Source organism: Mytilus californianus, unplaced genomic scaffold, assembly GCF_021869535.1.
Source record: "Mytilus californianus isolate M0D057914Y unplaced genomic scaffold, xbMytCali1.0.p SCAF_11, whole genome shotgun sequence".
Classification (NCBI taxonomy): domain Eukaryota; kingdom Metazoa; phylum Mollusca; class Bivalvia; order Mytilida; family Mytilidae; genus Mytilus; species Mytilus californianus.
Genome location: NW_026262593.1, coordinates 68,123,459 through 68,143,227, shown reverse-complemented (window position 1 = coordinate 68,143,227; position 19,769 = coordinate 68,123,459). Strand labels below are relative to the sequence as shown.

Here is a 19,769-nt window from a genome sequence, read left to right as displayed (position 1 = left end):
TCTTTTGAATTTTTAGTTCTGTATCTTTTCTTTTTTTGGACGAGAACATGTTAATGTAATATGAATATTACCCCTGCTTTGTACTTTACCGACATGCTGAGCCGGATTTTTAACGTGCTATTTTACAAGGTGACAGTCCGCAGGAAGACATGTCACCTTACCAGGACACTTTATTCTGACTCTGGGCCGACAAGTCTCTGCTTTTACTCCTTAATGAATAACTCTTTGAACAATTATTTATAATTTCTAAAATAGAAGTAAACAAACACCTTCTAATTTCTAGACGAAACACAAAAAAAAAAGATGCGGGTTAAATATCAATGAGGTTGTTGCTTGCAAATTGTTTGTTAATCGTCCAGTGGCAAATATTTCATGTATTATAACACGAGGATGAAATGATAATTATTTCAATAAGTTGGTTCTGCACTGGTAAATGATGGTAACGTAAGGCCAGAAATAGCCTTGCAACAGATCACATAAGGACCATTCAAAGAGTTGTTGCAAGGGTTCTTAAACGTTCCGAGAGCGTTGTGGCATCGAAGTTAGTCAATAACTCCGTACAGCCAAACGGATGCCAAATGTTTGCAAAGAGTTTATACTGACAGACGGGAGTAGTTAAGGGATGTCAATTTTCTATACCACAGTCAACCCTTGGCATTGATAAGTAATCCACTGACACAACTTCTTAAAAAAACCACGCCCAAATACGTTCTTGAATGATGACGATGGAAAAGCGTCAACGCCGAATAACAAGCTTAGGTCTGCAAGATATGAGGTTATGAACGCTCGTTTTTCTGTTGTTTATGAAACCATGCTTTCTCGCTCTAATAACAACCTCTGTACATCTGAAAAAAATTTTGTTATAGTAAAGTCATAAAAAGTGTTAGTTGAACATAGGTGGAAGTATTTTGTTTATTTATTTATTAGCGAATAAAAAGAGCGAAGGCCACTTACCACTAAATTTGTTTCAATAAGTTGGTCAAAATCTGAAAATTGTTGAAACGTACGAGAGTTGTAATATAAAAGAGTCTGAATTGTACACGTAAAAGATCTTTTTAGAATAAAAAAGAAACAATTTTGTAAAATTTTGCACCTTAGGACATCGCAAAACAATCTGACAACGCTCTGGTCTACTCTCTGTTTTAAAGTTCTTTCGGAATCCTCTGCTTTGTCGTAATGATACACCCCTTCGAAAATTTATCAAAATGTTTGGTGGTATAAAATCTGGTGACATGTTCAGAAACACGCCATTGAAAAATCGAGGTGAAGAGAATTTTAATAATTAAAAACAAATAACATGATGACGATTTTCTCAATAAAGTATATCATTTTGTTAAATTTAATGATCAATCCTTCCTTTCTGTATTTTAGCAAAAACGGAAGGTAATGTAAATTACAGGCTATGAGGTCAAACACGCCAAAAATGTCTTCATTCATTATAGTAATTCGCAAATAACATGATAATTAAGCATTTACCTAATTAACAACAGATTAGAAACCATCAACCTCTTAACCAAACATCAATGGTAATGAGCTGTCTTCATTATTCAATGTCGTCACATACAATGTGTATATTTATGTAGCTGGTATCATTCTCCTAATTAATGTAAATGCATTAACAACTAACCCATCGAACAAATGTACATCGAACAAACAAAACGCTTAATACCCGAGTTCCTTCCGATTACCCATCTTCCGGAAATCGGCCCAGAGGCAAACTCACATATCATGTTCTTAAATGTAGGTATGAAGTAAAAAGGCGAGTGATTCGGATTGAGTATTAACAAAAATAATTACTTCTTTTGTTTAAGTTCTATCAAAGATCGAATCCGATCAAAGTACATGTGCTTGCTCTTCAAGTTATCAAAGAGATTGATGGTCAATGTAATGCTTGTGTAATATTTTGATACCTTATAAACATTGTTTTGTTAATTGTGTAGTACCTTGGTGTACTAAATAGTGTTGTGTTTGTACGTGCGATAGATTGTTAGTTTGTTGGTTTTTTGTCCATTCGAAAACTGTAAATCCTCAATTCGTCCTTAACTAGAGATTAGTTTTTATACGACCGCAAAACAATTTTGGGGTCGTATATTTCTATCACGTCGTCGTCGTTGTAGTCCGAAGACATTTGGTTTCCGGACAATTACTTGAGTTTAAGTGTATGGATCTCTATGAAATTTAAGCAAAAGGTTTAAAACCACAAAAGGAAGGTTGGGATTGTTTTTGGGGGTGATGGTCACAACCGTTTAGGAACTAGGGGCCAAAAAGTTGCCCAAAACAAGCATTTTTCTAGTTTCAGGACAATAACTTGTGTATAAGTATTTTGATCGCTCTGAAATTGTACCACAAGGTTCAATACCACAAGTAAAAGTTTGGGATTCATTTTGGGGGTAATTGCCAAAACCGTTCAGGAATTAGGGACCAAAAAGGGTCTAAAACAAGCATTTTTCTAGTTTTCAAACAATAACTTGTGTTTAAGTGTATTGGTGTCTCTCTCAAATTGTACCACATTTTACAAAAAGAAAATTTCTTCAAATATTATTGTTTGGAAAAGGGGGGGGGGGGGGGGGGGGGGGTCAATATTTTTTCCTCAAGATGAAAGAAATTGTCAATTTTCCAAAGAAAAATTGAGGGTCACAATTTATTTTGCCAGTCTGAAAACAGATTTACTAAGTATTGCGCAACAGCACAGTGTATTGCACAAAAGCAAGAAATCTTCAACTGAATATAAATTCAAATCATATAACCAATTTCAAGTTCTTTGACTACATTTAATCTGAGTCAGAAACCTATAATGTGTCAAATATTTAATTACAATCCAAATTCAGACCTGTATCAAGCTTGAATACTGTCTCCATTTTTGTCCCAACTGTTCAGGGTTGGACCTCTGCGGTCGTATTCAGCTGCGCTCGGCGAAGCAGTTTATTAATTAATAAAATGTATTTTGCCCCTACTTTGCACCATCGTCTATTTCATAAAATCTATCATAGTAACAGTAACGATGGTTGTTTGAATCAGGAGAATATTTCATATACTGGCATATTCAATTTATCTGAACGTAAGAAGATGTAAAGGACGACTCTGCTGTATCCGCAGCAAAACATTGCATTTGTCATATGTATACAACGAGAGATGTGTAGGCCTGTCAACATTAAGGTTTTTGGTTCGAGACCCGCACGTGGCAGGTGCGTTCGATCTTACTTGACTAGCATTGTCAGTTTTCCTGATGTCGGCGGTTCTCTCCGGGCACACCAGCTTCCTCCACCATTAAAAACTGGCTGCCACGAAATAGCCAACAGTGCTGAAAGTGGCATTAAACGCCAATCATTCAATCAATATATGTGTATGCGTATGCTCTCCTCACATTTTAAGCGTTATTTAAGATGAACATAAACTACAAGTTCGCTTGAAACTAATAAAAAAAGTTTTGAAATCTAAATGCATAAAACGGTCGTAAGGATCAAAGTAGAAGGTCGAAATATAAAAGCCATTACCGTCTGGGGTATACTTTGCTTAAATGATTTGCAACCTTCGTTTATATTCCATGACCCATGATAAATAGTTCTAAAATATATATCTAAGGTTTGTCAAAGACATGTGATACTTTTTCTCCTTCCATAACAATCGATGATGATGTCCATTCAAAATTAAGGTTGCAAACGAATTCCAGTAAAATCTTGAGTTCATACACAGCTCTTTTTCGTGCATCATTCTGTTGACATTTCATAGAACAAATTTCTCTTCCATGCGAAGTATTAAGCAAATAATTGGCAAACTAATTCAGGGTAGATGTAGATGTGAAATTATTATATCGAAAGATATAGCTTTATTCATTTAGTTGAAGTATAATTATGGGTTTACCAGTAAAGATTTATCTGGTGGATAGTTGTCTCATTGGCAATCACACCACATCTCTTTATTTTTATAATGAGGGGTTTACCAGTTCGAGAAAAATATGGCGTCCATCCATAGCGGTTACTAGAAACTCAGCTCCAGAGGGGTACAAATATTCACGCTCGTGTGGGAATTCGGAGTATTTAGCAATATCACGTGGTTGCCAAGCACATAGATGCGTATTGTTTATAACAAGCACACTTCCGTATGACCCTGCAAAGCTTTCAGCAATTTGCTTATTGTCTGTGGTCGAAACAAAATCTAGGTACACAAACGTCATGTTCACTTCATAATGAATTGAAATATTCACGGAAACGCCCCTATATGTATTTTCATTATATGGTATAAGTTCATTCCAAAATGTCAGAACTGAGTCAAGCATGAGTGCATACGGTCCAAAATGGAGTGCGCTACTTCGAGGCCTGTAGGTACTATAATCAAACAAAGCTTCACGCTTCAGCGCTTTGTTTATTGCCATATACACATAATTTCCTGTATATAGCTTTATTATCTTTCCATAGAAGAGCACTGTTGAATTAACTTGAAGCACTTTGGCACTATTGGCGTCGAATCCATAAAGTGAATTAATGACTTCATTCTCGACATTTTTCAGACGAACTGTTGAGCTTTGAAATGTATAATTAAGAAGAGCTTGAAACTGACCAGATGGAGATAAAGACGTGTTTCCAAAGAATGCTTTCTTGTATGAACTCATTGTAAGCAACATTAATGGAAGTCCTAATGCATTGTATTTCTCACCTTTTGCTTGAGTTGTAAAGAAAACGGGTGTGTTACCGAAACGTTCCTGCATACGCTTTTCTGTAAAAGTATGAAGATATACTTTGATGACATTATTCTTAGCGAGTTGTTCTGGTGTTTTGTCTCCTGCGTTTTTCCTTGTTACAATTGGTGCACTCTTTACCAGAACGTCGCATGATGTATAGTTTGAAAGTTTATACACGGCATCGGTATTGTTTAGTAGTGTCGCAAAGTGAAGCAACGAGTAAGATTCATTTTCCGGTATTACATTTATGAGGTATGGTTTCTCGTCTAAAATCGTCCATATTCGTTGAAATCTGTTCCTTTTAGCTTCATTTACCATGTACTGTATGTCCCGATTGTCTTTCATGATGTTGTATTGCGGAAAACTAAAATGTAATGATGAATATTGGATGTATATGGAGAAGTAACTACTAGTTATAGTTTTTGAACCAATGCATGCATATATTCTAAGGTTTCTAAGTCCTCTGTGCACGTGTTTACCTTTTATTAGGAAGTCATATCGTATAATCGACTAAATAATAATTCGTTCAGTGAGTTGGTAGAAAAAAGGTGGCTAATTGACTTTTGGTTTGAGGCTGAAATATAACGATGTGCCCTAATAAACAAAAAGGTAAGCTTGTGTATTATAAGTAATATTTACTTTCGATGATAGAGCGATGTGTATATAATTAATGTTGTGTTTTTTTTTATTTTTCTTTGCGTTCCTTTTTGTTGACTAAACTTTGTCAGGTGTAAGTAACTAACAGTTGTTAAATGATTTAATGTATTAAACGTTTTCTTTCAGAATCGGTTAATACGTCTTCCTTCTTTCCACGTTTGTTTACTTTTTTCTCTCTTTGCACTTGCGCTGTGCTATGGCAGAATTTCACCTGAGGGTTTATGTTAAGGTCAGTGCATACGGAAAAACTGACTGTAAATTAGAGAACAGGAAGCCAGTAGGCATATAGGATACGAGAAAATTTCCTCGCGGTTTAAACAATATAAGAGATTTACTTTAAAAACAGTGTATGTATTATGATACTGTTACAGTACAAATTGGAATTTAGTATGATCCAGAATCCTCCTAGTACACATCGGAATTCCAATATCTACCAGTAGAAATTGGAATATCCAGATTTGTGGTAGGAGGATCCTGGATTGTACTAGATGATTACTAAAAAAAACACATAATAAAAGAAATACACTGTTTTTCTTTATAATGAAATAAACTAATATAATCAAACGTGTCTGAATCAAAAATAAAAAGGATAGGGCCAATTTATTCGACAGCAAAGCCCTTTTCTAAAAATCCTTCCATTACCAGAATTCGCAGTATCGTACATGTATGAAGTTTAAGAATATATGTCTCAAAATAATTATTCAGAAGACAATATAGTTAAAATACGCAAACTCTGTTTTCCTCACTCAGAAACTCTCAGACTGTGTAAAAAAATCAAAATTGTTTGTTTATCAAACTAATATTAACAAAATATTAGCAATATTATTATAAATAAAAGAATTTCACGAAAGTGTATGTATTTTACCATATTTTGTTTGTAATAATGTATTAAAAAGGGACCCGTGTTTCCATTCACAGAGAACAAGTTGGAAAGCTGTTTGAACTTATTGGAATTTGATAACTAATAGTCTAAATAAATACTTTCCAGCCTTCAAACAGTCAAACTGTATTCCTGTTCACATTACTGTTGAAATTTCGTTCTTTCTTTTTTTTGGTTTAAAATTTTGCAATGAAAGACTTCCTAATCAGTAAGTATTGGAACGACAACACATATCAAGACCGTTTTAGAAGTTTGGTTTCGGTTTGGAATGTCCCTCCTCTTCATTTTTCAACAGCTTTATGGCATCTCTATATATTAATAATTTGATTGAATGATACGAAACAGATACAAGGCTTCAAGTAGGATGTAATCTGCATCAAGAATACATTCATAATTCATCCTTGTACATGTTATTTTTAATTCTTATTTGAAGAAGAGTTTAAGAGGGTGCTTTTCATTATTTGTTTACAGTTTTGACTATCAAGAACTTTTCAATGTTTCTACGGATAATTATGGTCCGACTAATGGAGGCATTTCATTACTCGAACTGACCTTCCTACCAGTGATTATTAAAGCTGATATACCCTTTTCGTCTTTATGTTATTCTGTAAGTGAGTGTTTTATTATTAGGTATTGTTATATGTGACATTTTATCTTTAAAAGAAGTAGAGCAGAATTCCACTCAATTTATTCCACACTAGAGCCATTTTCAATTTCTTTTTCAATCATTACAGAATTCCACCAACATTAACTTAAACCAAAAATCAAGTGGACGTCAACTTTTGTTTTGTCTTTGAGATACGCATCAATTCCTATCTTAAATCTCTAATGGTGAAAAGTTTACAAAAGCATGTAAATTTTTCAAAATTGCTGAATATATTCTTTTCACTATACTATGCCTGAAATTATTGATAACATTCAAAGAACTCTTAAATATTCAAAATTCCCCATGTATGATCAATGTTTGTCCACGTGCATGAGGTTTGTTTTTTTTCAATTGTAAACATTTATTCGCCTTTTTTCTACCGTTTTACATCATATGAACCATTTATTTTGAAGTCATTCGTAAAACATGTTTTTTTTTTTAATTTTCAATGCAATACATTTCGTCAAATGAAATTAAAATGTTTTCCAATTCTGTTATCTGTGTAAAATGTGTATATATTAACAAATCTCAGTCGTCATACTTAAACAAATTATATCAAATAATTCAGCACTACTAAAATAACGAGGACCAATTTGGTTGCATGCATGACGTAAAAACGACGAATCAAAGAATTCAACTTTATATATAGCTAATACAGGACAATGGTGTTGATTAAAAATTACACCATTCCAGGCCCTTTTGTTTTCCGCATAATTGATATTCCGGATCGAAACCGATACCGATACCAATAGTATATGTCACATGTTACCTGTTACTTAAATTGTACGTTCCGCCTGTGTCAGGCGCTCCACCAAACGATGTATTTGGGATTTGCTATATCACACCCGCACTTCTTCATTATACAGGGATTGACACTAATAAATTCAATCATTGACAAAAAAAATATATCTACAAGTAGTTTCCAGTTGTAGTAAGAAAACCAGGACGGATTCAAACAGAAAGATTTTGAAAGCAGAGAAAACTGTGCACCTTATAATCAGCATGACTTTATCAAATGACAATTACGAATACTAAAAATCTAGGGGCTCTTTTCACAAAAATTCTTACGATAAAAATTGATCGTAAGTTATACTGAATTGTTCATGACTTACGAGAATTTTTTCTCGTAAGTTTTTCTGTGAAATGAGTCGCAGACTGAAAATAAAGCGTAGGCATTTAATTCAGTCACGGAACCGTGATGTCGCGGGTGTGTTCTAGTTCATATATAAAGGCAACCGTTGCAAATTGAGATAACACGCAAATTAGGAATATTTCGTTGGAATATACCTATATGAAAAACTAAATGAAATTTTATTTAAAGTACAAAAATAAATTATAATCGAATTAAAATTTACATGCTTTTGTAATATAACTTTAAACAGTAAGTTTGTGACAAGTACAAAATAAGTACATAATATAAATGAAAATTCACACACACACATAATATACATAGTCCAGAGTCCCCCTTTCTCAGTGTTATTGACTTATCATGCAAGACCTCAATTTATTTACTTGTGATGGTATTAATGGATTGGGTATAATGATCGTCTTTTCTTTAGCAGACAAATCTTGAACCATAATGTTTCTTTTCAAATTACTAAGTAGTTGTATGATATTTAACATGATATACGCGGAGTATATAGGAGTAGAGCGAGAAACCCCTCTAAACGGCCCTGTATTAAATTTTTTTTTTAACTTGAATTATTTTAGTAATGCTTATTTGAATTTGTTGCTAAATGTATCATATTTGAAAGTATAATAAGAAAAATAGTATATCTGCTTCATATTTATAAATAATATTAGTCTGAAATAGGAATTTTCGTCTATTTTTCTAGAAATTTGTCCATTTTTTCGACCTTTTTTCATAATTTTTTATGTGGCGCTAATCTTCGCCCATTGAAAATTTAGTTGAAAAATAAAGAATATGGTATATAAAGAATATATCAGCAAAAATATTTGTGGGCGAAGGGTGGCGCCACTGTTATTTGTTCAGAAAAATCACGAAATTCTCCCACATTTAAGTCGTCACAAATACATCACTTATGACGCAATTGGTAAAAATCTGTTTTAGCTGACCATATCAATGTCAACACATTGTAAATAAGGGAGATGCAAAAGTTTCCATTCCGTACGTATTTATTTTGCAGATGTGTCCTTATTACTATATACTAGTAGTTCCACAAATCTGATTTTGAATCCATTCTGAATCATAGAAAAATGAGTTTGAAACAACCTCCAAACGATCCACGATTCTGTAATGGGGAGTATCTAAATTGCACCCATGTTTAACTACACATCTTTTATTAATGTTTTGTTTTAATCTCTACATTTTAAAATCAATTTGACAATGGTCCATGCTTGTTATGTATTTTGTATAACATATATTAATTTTTCATTTTTAAAAGTCGACTTTTTGTTGGCATGATACGGGTTATGTTCTTCTCGTATATTTCATGATGGTATGATACTAAACCCCTAACGGGAGGGATTGTGCTTGATTTTCATATGATGAAGACATAATCTTACAATCAGTTTAATTAAGGTCTGGAGCTGGCATGTCAGTAACTGCTAGTAGTCCTTTGTTAATTAATGTATCATTGTCCTTTTGCTTACTTTCTTCTGTTAACTATTCTAACTCGGAGTACTTCTTTTAAACTGAGTTTTACTGTGCGTATTGCTGTGTGTTTGGCTAGAGGTATAGGGGAGGGTTGAGATATCACAAAACATGTTTAATTTCGCCGCATTTTTGCACCTGTCCAAAGTCAGGAGCCTCTGGCCTTTGTTAGTCTTGTATGTTTTTAAAATTTTGGTTCATTTATATGTTTCGGAGTTTATTGTGACGTCCATTTTCGATGAAGAAGTACACATTTTTGTTTAGGGGCCAACTGAAGCCCGCCTCCGGGTGCGGGATTTTCACGCTGTGTTGAAGACCTATTGGTGGCCTTGGGCTATTTTCTGCTCGTTCTTCGTTATCCTGCAGTTTATATTTGTGAGATAGAATAGTAACAAAACAATGTGAAGTAGACGATTTCAAAACGATCAACTAAGGATCTTGAAATGTTAGATCGGTTTTATTTCAAAATAATTTACTAACTGGTGTATTTTGAGATGAAATGATATGATAGCATCGGAATAAGATTGAAAAATGCAATTTTCTCTAAAGACATCAACAAGTTTTACCTTGCGTTTGTTGAAATAATTTCTTGAAAAAAAAACCCATTGTCTTTTACATTTCACTAGATTCTAAAGACTAAAGAAGTAGATATTCAAAAATAGCTTTAACAATTTTTTGAAACGGTATATACCTATCTTATCTTCTATCAAACAAGTACAGTGTCCTATTTTTGATGGTAGTGGAAAGAAATAAGAGGGTGGGGTAGGGTGTTTGTGTAAAAAAGGATTTTTGAAGTTAAAGATAGGACGGTATAGCAGGTAAATGTGCTAATCGGGGAGCACTAATTGTTGTTTAAATAATATTTTACTGAAATATTTCAAAGCACGAATTCTCCTTTACATAAAAAAAGGAAAAAAAAAACTTGCATTCAAACATGTTGTTTGAATTTATACTTTTGAAAATGTTTAAATACAAGATAAGTTTATATGACGGCCGTCGTTAGCGGTCACAACAAACTCGGCACCAGATGGATACAGATATTTCCGGTCGTTTGGGTAGTAGGAATATCTTGTTATGTCACGTGGCTGTAACTGGCAATGACGGTTGTTACTGATAACAAAAATACTACCATGTACCCCAGCATATTCTACAGCGCGTGTTTCATTATTTGTTGTTACCATAAAATTCAAATACACAAACGTCGTTTTCACGTGATACGGATGCGTTATATTGACTTTAAATCCCCGATAAGTCATTCCATCGTATGGCTTTAAGTCCGTCCAGTACATTAGGACTGCTTGAAGCATGAGTGCATATGGACCAAAACGAAGTGCATTGCTTCGAGGTCTGTAAGTTTTATAATCGAACAGGGCTTCGCGTTTAAGTGCTCTATTTACATTTACGTATAGCGTTCGACTTGTATATAATTTCACTATATTTGCAAAGAAACCTGTCTTTGACGTCACATTCAGTAAGTCTGCAGTACCGTTATCCAAATCATAGAGATTGACCAGTATTATATTGGACACATTATTTAAGTTATAAGATGTACTTTGGAAAGTGGAATTGAGAAGACTTGTAAATGTAGGACTAATATTTTCCTCTCCTAAAAACGTTCTCTTGAAGGTACTCAGTGTTAATAGTAATAAAGGAGGTCCATATTTGGTAAATTTCTCTCCCTTTGATTTTGTTGTAAAGAAAACTGGTTTTGATCCGAATCGTTTTTGCATCATTTTTTCAGTGAAATTATGCAGAAACTTTTTTATATTCTTATTTAGTGCCAACTGTTCTGGTATTTGTCCTCCTTGGTGTTTGTTCTTAGCATTCGGAACACTCTTTACCTTTACATCACATGACGTATAGTTGACGAGTTTGTGGACAGCCATAGAATTATTTTGTAGTGTGGCGTAGTGAAGAAGCGCGAACGATTCATGTATGGGAATAACGTTGATTAGGTACGGCTTTTTATCTAAAACTGTCCATATCTTTTTGTAGTGTCTTTTTCTCGCTCCACTAAACATTGATATTATATCTGAATGATCTTTCTGTAGGTCATAACTAGGAAGTCTATAAAATATTAAATAAACATGTTGATGATTCCTCAAATGAATTCAGTATGTCTATACAATATGTCAAATTTTGTATCGCATACAAACTGTCTTAGTATATAAAAGGATATGAGGAAAAGTGCTTCGGAATCCTTTCTTTATTCTTTTATCTTAATGTTTAGACATTTGTGTTTGCTGGCTAAATAGCACTTCTTTGTGGAATGTCTGTCATATTGGAACCTTGTTAATCTAAAGCTCACCAACTACATTTATCTTCTTGAAACCAAATGCAATATGATCATATATACTAAGTGATGAATTTTAAATGTATCTTTATAACATAAGGGTGGACTGGTTAAAGTTATAGTTAGTAAGACCTCACTCCCGCGGCAGTAAGACCCTTGAAAAGTCCGTTTGCCGCGTCCATTCGGAAATAGGGATGTTAAATCCGATACTTCGTGATGGGAGACTTTCACACTTGGTATGCTTTAAAGAACCCTTAATTTGACACTTCGAAGGGTCCTAATGTGACATATTGCAAGACGAATGCCTACCCAACACACTCTCTATTTCCAGAGGCGGTTAACATTTTCCACCTTTCCGGTCAACGCACTCTGCAGAACTTACGTTATTGATTTACCAGAATATGCATGCAATGTTTACCACTAGACAATGGACAGATAACTGATGAATCCTTTACAGGTTTTTGGTACTGTTTGCAGATGTTTAGGCACCAACCCTTCATCTTATGTTTGAGTATGGGCCTTTTGTCTCAAGAAAAACATTTTTTTATCATTTTCTCAGATAAAACAGACTATGTTTTTTAAATAACATACAGGAACAAGTTTGTTTTGATTCAATAACGTATTATCCTCCTCTCCTTATAATCACCACTGGAAATAAACTATTTTTTTATCTTCCCTTCTGAAAAATATTATTCTTTTCAAGAAATATGAAATTAAACAATTCTTTAAAAAACAACTGTCCCTTACGAAAGACGAATGATTGTTGGTATAGTAGTAGCCGTTGAACATATTTCTGTGGTCTAGACTGAGGGCAAATCATCAGCTTGTGATATATACTAACTATTTCTGGGGTCTAGACTGAGGGCAAATCATCAGCTTGTCATATATACTAACTATTTCTCGGGTCTAGATGTATCTGTTTTATTGTGTTGAGGGTTGGTGTCTCATTAACGTATTCTCCACATATCTTTTTATACATATTGTTTTAATTTTCTCTAGCTTGCATGCTGTTGATCTTAATGAAAACATTTCCCCTAGATAACTTATCCAAACGTTGGCACAAAATCATCAACCATATTTAAATGTAGATGTAAAATAAACTAATGATACCGATTTCAGAAGGCAATTCATGTGTTGCCGGAATAGCCATCGTCAGGTACACTAGAGCCCAAAAGTTTGGAAAGCCAAATATATAGAACGTTTTAAAGCATTAAACTAAAACGGGGTCCTACACACAACAACCAAATCCGTTATGGTCCACTTTCAAAAGAGCGTTAAAGGAATACGATTCATAAATGTGTTAATAAAGCATAATTGAATCAATTTTCCAGTTAAACATGTTGCTATTTTACGAATATATGTCAATACATCCAATGAAACAGATAAAATCGCCAGAAGCATCATAAAAGTAATGTTTTAATAGACCTTTTCAACAATTGTCTACACCTACAGTTGAGAACGACTACGACAGGTGAGATATGAAGGGTCGTCTCAAAAATGAAATTAAAAAAAGATATTTACTACAGATCGCATATGATTATTTTGATTGCCAATGAGAACTATCCAACAAAACGTGTATAAAAGCATCTATTGTATACCGCACCTTATTTTGTTTATTAAGTATTTGCTAACCAAAATTAAACTTATTTGTGACTTGACTATGAAGACAAGAAGGACTTCATTGTTTCATTTCTGTTAGACGTCGAGTCGGAAAACGAAAAAAAAACAACAAACAAACAAAAAACAGACCTGTATTTTGTAGTAGATTGTTTAATTAATCATTGTTTTATGTCTGTCGACTAGGGCGGTACAAAGTAACACGATTTTACAATGTCTGTTCATCTTGGCATCGGATGCCTCAATGATACTAATGACTTTATATTTCTTTTTAATTCACAAATTTAATGTTCAACGTGAAATCGATATGAGCGACAATGCAATTTTAATTTCTTCTCTTTCTTTTTAAATTATTCGGCTTTCTGTGCCGTTGCTAGACCTGGTCCCCGGCAACCAGATGCCGTAACTGACCAGAGAGAGGGGAGGAAGCTGATGAATTGCCTCGCCCTAAAGAACTTCACGTGGTAATCAGCTGCAGTACAACAAATTCATAACAGAATAGATACCAAGATTTTGAAAGGCCCTTCGTGTCTCTTCTGATTCAGTATCAGATTCAAATCGTTATATTTTGTTTCCGTTTTCTTGCTATTCTTATGACTTCCGCAGAAGGGAATAAAATCACACAGTGCAACATATAAAACAGACAATACTGGTATAATTGGATATAGACCTCCCCTATGTATGGTCAGAAATGAAATTTATAAACCACTATGCGGGGGAAAAAAGGATAAAAGAGTAGAAAAACCAAAGCTATGTCCTGAAAAGGGGCAGGATGAGCAGTTTTCGCTTCTTGCGAAACACACGAAGGTCATTTTTCAGGAACATGCAGGGAAAGGAATCTACGACAAAAGCACACGTTATGTTGCCTTTCGGGACACGGGCAACCTATAACGGCCAATCAGTTAAAAAAACAGTGCAATGACAACAAGCTCTGTTGAGATATAAATATCTTACGCATCACTGAAGACACAATACTTGTGAAAATGCGCATGTGGCGCGGACTTGAAAAAATGGTGCCGTAGCTGATTCCAATTCATTAAGGAAACACATCATCTTTAGCATGGTATCTTGAAGCGGAGTAGTCCTACGTTTCTAAATTATCGATATACCCATTTCCGTTTATCTTTACCCCAATAGGCGTTTACCCCTCCCACAACTGAATGTGTACAACAAGTGACGTGAAGTCCTGTTACAATATAAAAATCAGGAAATGTGATATGATTGCCAATGAGACAACTATCCACCAAAGTTGTAATGATGTGAATCTAAGCAATTATAGGCAACTGTAAGGCCTTCAACAATGAGAAAAACCCATACCGTATAGTCGGCTACAAAAGTATGAAACAATTCAATTGAGAAAACTAAAAGCCTAATCAATATCAAAACAATTTAAGAAAAAACAAATATGACAGACACGAACCAACGACAACCACTGAGCTATAGGCTCCTGACATTGGACAAGCAAATAAAGAATGTGGCAGAGTTGAATATTTTTGTGAGCGCTCAACCCTCCCCTAACCTGGGACAATGGTGAAACAACACAACATGTTCCTCCTTCAAATTTGATAAATAGCATTACAAAAACGAATTTATCGCTATTGGAACAATCTGCGTTGACAGACACGCTTATTTAAAGGAACGACCATTTTTTAACTTACAAAATATTCTGATCCCTAATTTGATGAGAAAAAAAATACTGTGGTCAACCAGATGAAAAAAAATCCTGAATCCAGCATTTCCTCCTACCATATAGTGTTAAATTTTGAAAAAAGTAATTTGATAGATAGCGTCTAAAAACTAAATAAAAACATAACATCCCCCTTTAAAGTTAAATGGCTGATCCCTAAATACTCACATGAAATTTAACAAGAAACAAACTTAAAAAGGCAGATAACAATGTGAAGTAATTATAAACTATTTCCTTTATTTAGTTTAATAATTTCAACATAAAATGTTGTATAAATACAATATTAAGAAAAGAGAAAGGAATAATTCATATTTGTTTGGAATATGTTCTTTCGTCAAAATATTGCAAAATCGATAAATCGAAGTTGTGAACGTAAAACATTTCATGAATAATTTTTTAATTTTGAGACGACCCCTCCATTTTACCTGTAAACTGTAGGTGTCATTAGTCGGTGTCGAGAGTTGTTGAAAAGGTCTAATATCCCATAAATTACATAAAATGGTCGATGGTAATCAAATAAAAACAAATAATGATTTTTTCTTATGGCTAAAAAATCAACAACTCAAACAAATTAGAAAAAAGGGAAACCCGAAACAGAATTCGAACTATGTCTATAAGACATTAGTGTTATTCTCAACGTTTACTCTTCAACTCATCCTTTTTTTTTACTCTTCAACTCATCCTACCTAACCTTGCGGCTATCAACTTGCACTATACAAAAGTTGTTCTTTCAGATATGAATGCGCAGGCCCTATATGTATATATTGTACAGTATTATATTGATCCATGAAAAATCGACGTTTGAATATCATCCGATTAATAGCCGAGAAATTTCGTCAATATGTTGCTGAACAGTGACACATAATTTACTTCAAAGCGGGAGATCGAACCCCAGTCACGGCAACTAAATTTTGCAAAAGTCATAAGTAAGTTTTGAACTAATTCCAGTTGTGAACAGAAAGGGGTAAATTAGACACATCAAACTGAATGAAATTTAGTACACAAAGGGAACAATTGCGTATAATTTGATGACTCTATTCAGTTACGGTTAAGGAAGCGTTGCTTCTAGAAAAAAAAAACACGCATTGAATAGACTGACGTCATAACAGTGAGTAGACTGTTAGTCAATTACGGACTATAGAAAATACGACGTACTTTAATTTGTACCTGAAAATGAACGAGTTTACAAGCTTGATACATGTATGTTAAGTTTTAATCAATATAAATTGTCAATGATATATTCAAAGCGAATGCAATTAAACATTACCGTGGACGTGGCCGAGGAGTTGGGTCAACTGTTTTATCATTTCTTGTTCCAAAATAAACTGCTACAACTGTGAAAGTTACAATCAAAATCACACACGAGATGGCTGCCACAATTTGTTTTGATTGAAACTTGCGTCTTCTGATTTCCTGTAAAAAAAGTACAATTACAATACACCTTGCAATAGTGTTCTTTTTATGGGCTGCAGTACATGTATAATACAAATGTAATCATAGTAATACACTATAGTGTAAGATACCAAGTTATCTAAAAAGGCGGTGGTGAAAATCATCTGACATCAGTTATAGTGACATGAAATATAAGTCCCCTCATTATATAAGTTCCAAGTAACAGAACTATTGTGTAATATTATTTCCACTCGAAATGACCAGTATTTCAAATTGCTCCTTACGGAATAAAGGGTATAGTGTATTTGTTCTAAAAGGAACAGACAATGTGGTATTGTTTATATATATATGTTCCAGGGGAACTTCTCTCAGGCGGAACAAATATATGTTGACAAGAGTTGCTTGATCTGAACACGATCTAGAAAGGATGTAAAAACATTATTTTGTTGATTTTTTTTGTGATTTTTGTGGCGTTTTTGTACAAGACTGATTTGATTCACTTAATCTCACTGGTAGACAGACAATCATACCAAATCTCTCTGGTAGATAAACAATCATACCACATCTCATTGGTAGATAGACAATCATACCACATCTCTCTGGTAGATAGACAATCATAGCACAACTCATTGGTCAATAGACAAACATACCACATCTCTCTGGTAGATAGACAATCAAAACACATCTCATTGGTAGATAGACAATTATATCACATCTCTCTGGTAGATAGACACTCATACCACATCTCTCTGGTAGATAGACAATCATACCACATCTCATTGGTAGATAGACAATCATATCACATCTCATTGGTAGATAGACAATCATATCACATCTCACTGGTAGATAGATCCAGACAATCATACCACATCTCACTGGTAGATAGACAATCATACCACATCTCAATGTTAGAGAGACAATCATACCACATCTCATTGCAAGATAGACAATCATATCACATCTCATTGGTAGATAGACATCATACCACATCTCATTGGTAGATAGACAATCATATCACATCTCACTGGTAGATAGATCCAGACAATCATACCACATCTCAATGTTAGTGAGACAATCATATAACATCTCACTGGTAGATAGATCCAAACAATCATACCACATCTCACTGGTAGATAGACAATCATACCACATCTCTCCGGTAAATAGACACTAATCATAGACTCTGAACTTTACTATAAACTCTGGTAATTGCCACACTGATCATAGACTCAACCGATCTGAACTTTACTATAGACTCTGGTAATTAACTCACTAATCATTGACTCTACCGACAAAACAAAGTAAAACATCACAACTTACAAAAAGACGAAAGTCACAAAGTACCTATTTAAAAAACTGGGAGTCATTGCAGTTAAAGATAAACCATGTTTCCCAGATTTCAATCAGTTCACTTCCAACTGTAAACACATCCTTAATAGAGTGAGAAAAGTATCACATTGTGCATTTAAGCGTCAACATTGCCGGAGAGGTCGCTGAACTTAGATTATGAAAAATCTGACTGCTCTCCTTTTAAAAAACACATGATCAAAGATGTATTTCTACTTTATCACGCCAAACACAACAAAAATGACAGATATTTTAATTAAATTAGCTTTTTAGATATTTTGATTGTAAAAATTATCCACCAAAGTTCAAATGAAGTGGATGTAATGATTAATTTGATTATTTAACTTGTAGCTGCTATCCAGGGTATATGAACAAAATATGTTATGTGGATAATAAACGTGTAAATAAATTATTATTTGGCAATTATCAATACGTAAACTTACATGACGAAGGATGGGATTAGTCTCGCTAAACCAAGAATATCCAGTAAACTTACCTGACCAAGGAGGGGATTAGTCTCACTAAACCAAGAATATCCAGTAAACTTACCTGACTAAGGAGGGGATTAGTCTCACTAAACCAAGAATATCCAGACATTTGACCTCTTTGTTATCTCTTCTTACAGCAAGAGTTTGTAATGATTGTGTTATCACGAAATGAATTCAACATAAAATTATTAGTTATTTAAAATTGTCCTTGCGGAAGTTTATATTTCCGTTTTTATATTTTTTGTTAATATTTCCCTGATTTCGTGTTGGTTTTACACAGTGTAATTGTATAATATATACGGAAATATTTAGAAAATTTAGGGTAAAGGTTATATCAATCCATTTATGAGATTTTTTTTCTTTTGTATATTGTTTCATGTTCAATCATTTTGAAGTGAGTGGAGTCTATACAGAGGGGGTGTAGGACCTTTATGGGGACTCCGGGATCAGGTGTTTTTAAGCTCGGGATTTCGGGATTGATCCTTTCAGGATCCGGGAATGTCGGGATTTAAATTTTTTTAAATTCGGGACCTCGGGATTCCATGTTTTTAAGCCCGGGATTTCGGGATCAGGACCCCTCCTATCCCCCCCCCCCCCTCCCCCTATACATTATTTGTATCCACGTTAACTTCAACCTTGCTTTGTTTTGTTTGTTTAAAAATTATTTTTAAAAAACATTAATAGATTCAAATTTGCTATTCTGTCAAGTTAATACATTGTGATTCAGGACAGTTGTTACTCATTTATAGACATTATTTTGAACTGTGACTGAACAATAGGATAATTTCTTACTAAAACATGTTTTACATGCGTTCTTCACAATAGACAACTTTTGTGTTATGTCCTTCACCGGAAAAGTTCGTCAACTATGCGCGCCTTTGTGACGTCATTTGCCAGATAGAGGAGACCGCCCGTATCCCTGCACTATTAAAATTCATCAAGCGTCTTCATGATCGTCATTATGCAGGATAAACTAGAAATAATGTTTGTTCCGTAGGTACTTAATCACAATTCCTCAATGACAGCAGTGCTGATTATCAGTTATAAAAATTTAATTTGCCGAATAATTCGTGCAATTTAGCATCATATTTTTTTCAACCGCTCGCTGAACATGGGAAAGAAGTGACGATACCCCTAAAAGCACGAATGATGTTCACTAAAATCAAAGTTTATGACGGAAATGCAACTCGAAAGTGGTCTATTAAGAAACACGAAATCCCACAATTTCATTGATCTATAATACTGACTATTACTAGTATCTAATTCATATATCGATCTTCTTAGACCTCAATGGCCGAGTGGTATAAGTAATTCATTTACTGTATCACGTTTAGCTTGTCAACACTGAGTTTGTGAGTTATAACTCCGCTCTTGGCAAGTGCATTTGACTCCAATTTTAATTGACTATGGATGCCAGTTTTCCTGCTGAAGGTCGGTGGTTCTCTCTGGGCACTTCACCAATAATAACTG

The 19,769-nt window shown here is 34.1% G+C and overlaps 2 protein-coding genes across 4 annotated transcripts in view; one reads left to right on the top strand and one right to left on the bottom strand.

Annotated features, from left to right (window-relative positions):
* Positions 1-19,769, top strand: part of LOC127720567 (neprilysin-4-like) — a 107,911-nt gene that overhangs the window by 8,475 nt on the left and 79,667 nt on the right. The window lies entirely within an intron of this gene.
* Positions 2,640-18,536, bottom strand: LOC127720569 (uncharacterized). 3 transcript variants are annotated; one of them, XM_052227183.1, is made up of 4 exons: positions 18,361-18,536; positions 16,340-16,485; positions 11,317-11,542; positions 2,640-5,042 (listed from the first exon to the last, which is right to left on the bottom strand). In XM_052227183.1, the coding sequence occupies exon 4, from the start codon at positions 5,021-5,023 to the stop codon at positions 3,923-3,925; it is 1,101 nt and encodes a 366-aa protein (XP_052083143.1). In that variant the 5' UTR covers positions 5,024-5,042; positions 11,317-11,542; positions 16,340-16,485; positions 18,361-18,536; the 3' UTR covers positions 2,640-3,922. The 3 variants fall into 3 exon arrangements, with proteins under 3 accessions (XP_052083143.1, XP_052083141.1, XP_052083142.1); XM_052227181.1 differs by lacking the exon at positions 11,317-11,542; XM_052227182.1 differs by lacking the exon at positions 2,640-5,042 and having other exon boundaries at positions 8,154-11,542.

Coding starts and splice junctions, on each gene's coding strand:
- LOC127720569 (XM_052227181.1), bottom strand. CDS start 18,408: ATGTCTGGATATTCTTGGTTTAGTGAGACTAATCCCCTCCTTAGTCAG. Junction 16,486..18,360: donor CTAATCCCCTCCTTAGTCAG/GTAAGTTTACTG, acceptor CTTTTTTTACAG/GAAATCAGAAGACGCAAGTT. Junction 5,043..16,339: donor ACTCCTCGGCCACGTCCACG/GTAATGTTTAAT, acceptor ATTACATTTTAG/TTTTCCGCAATACAACATCA.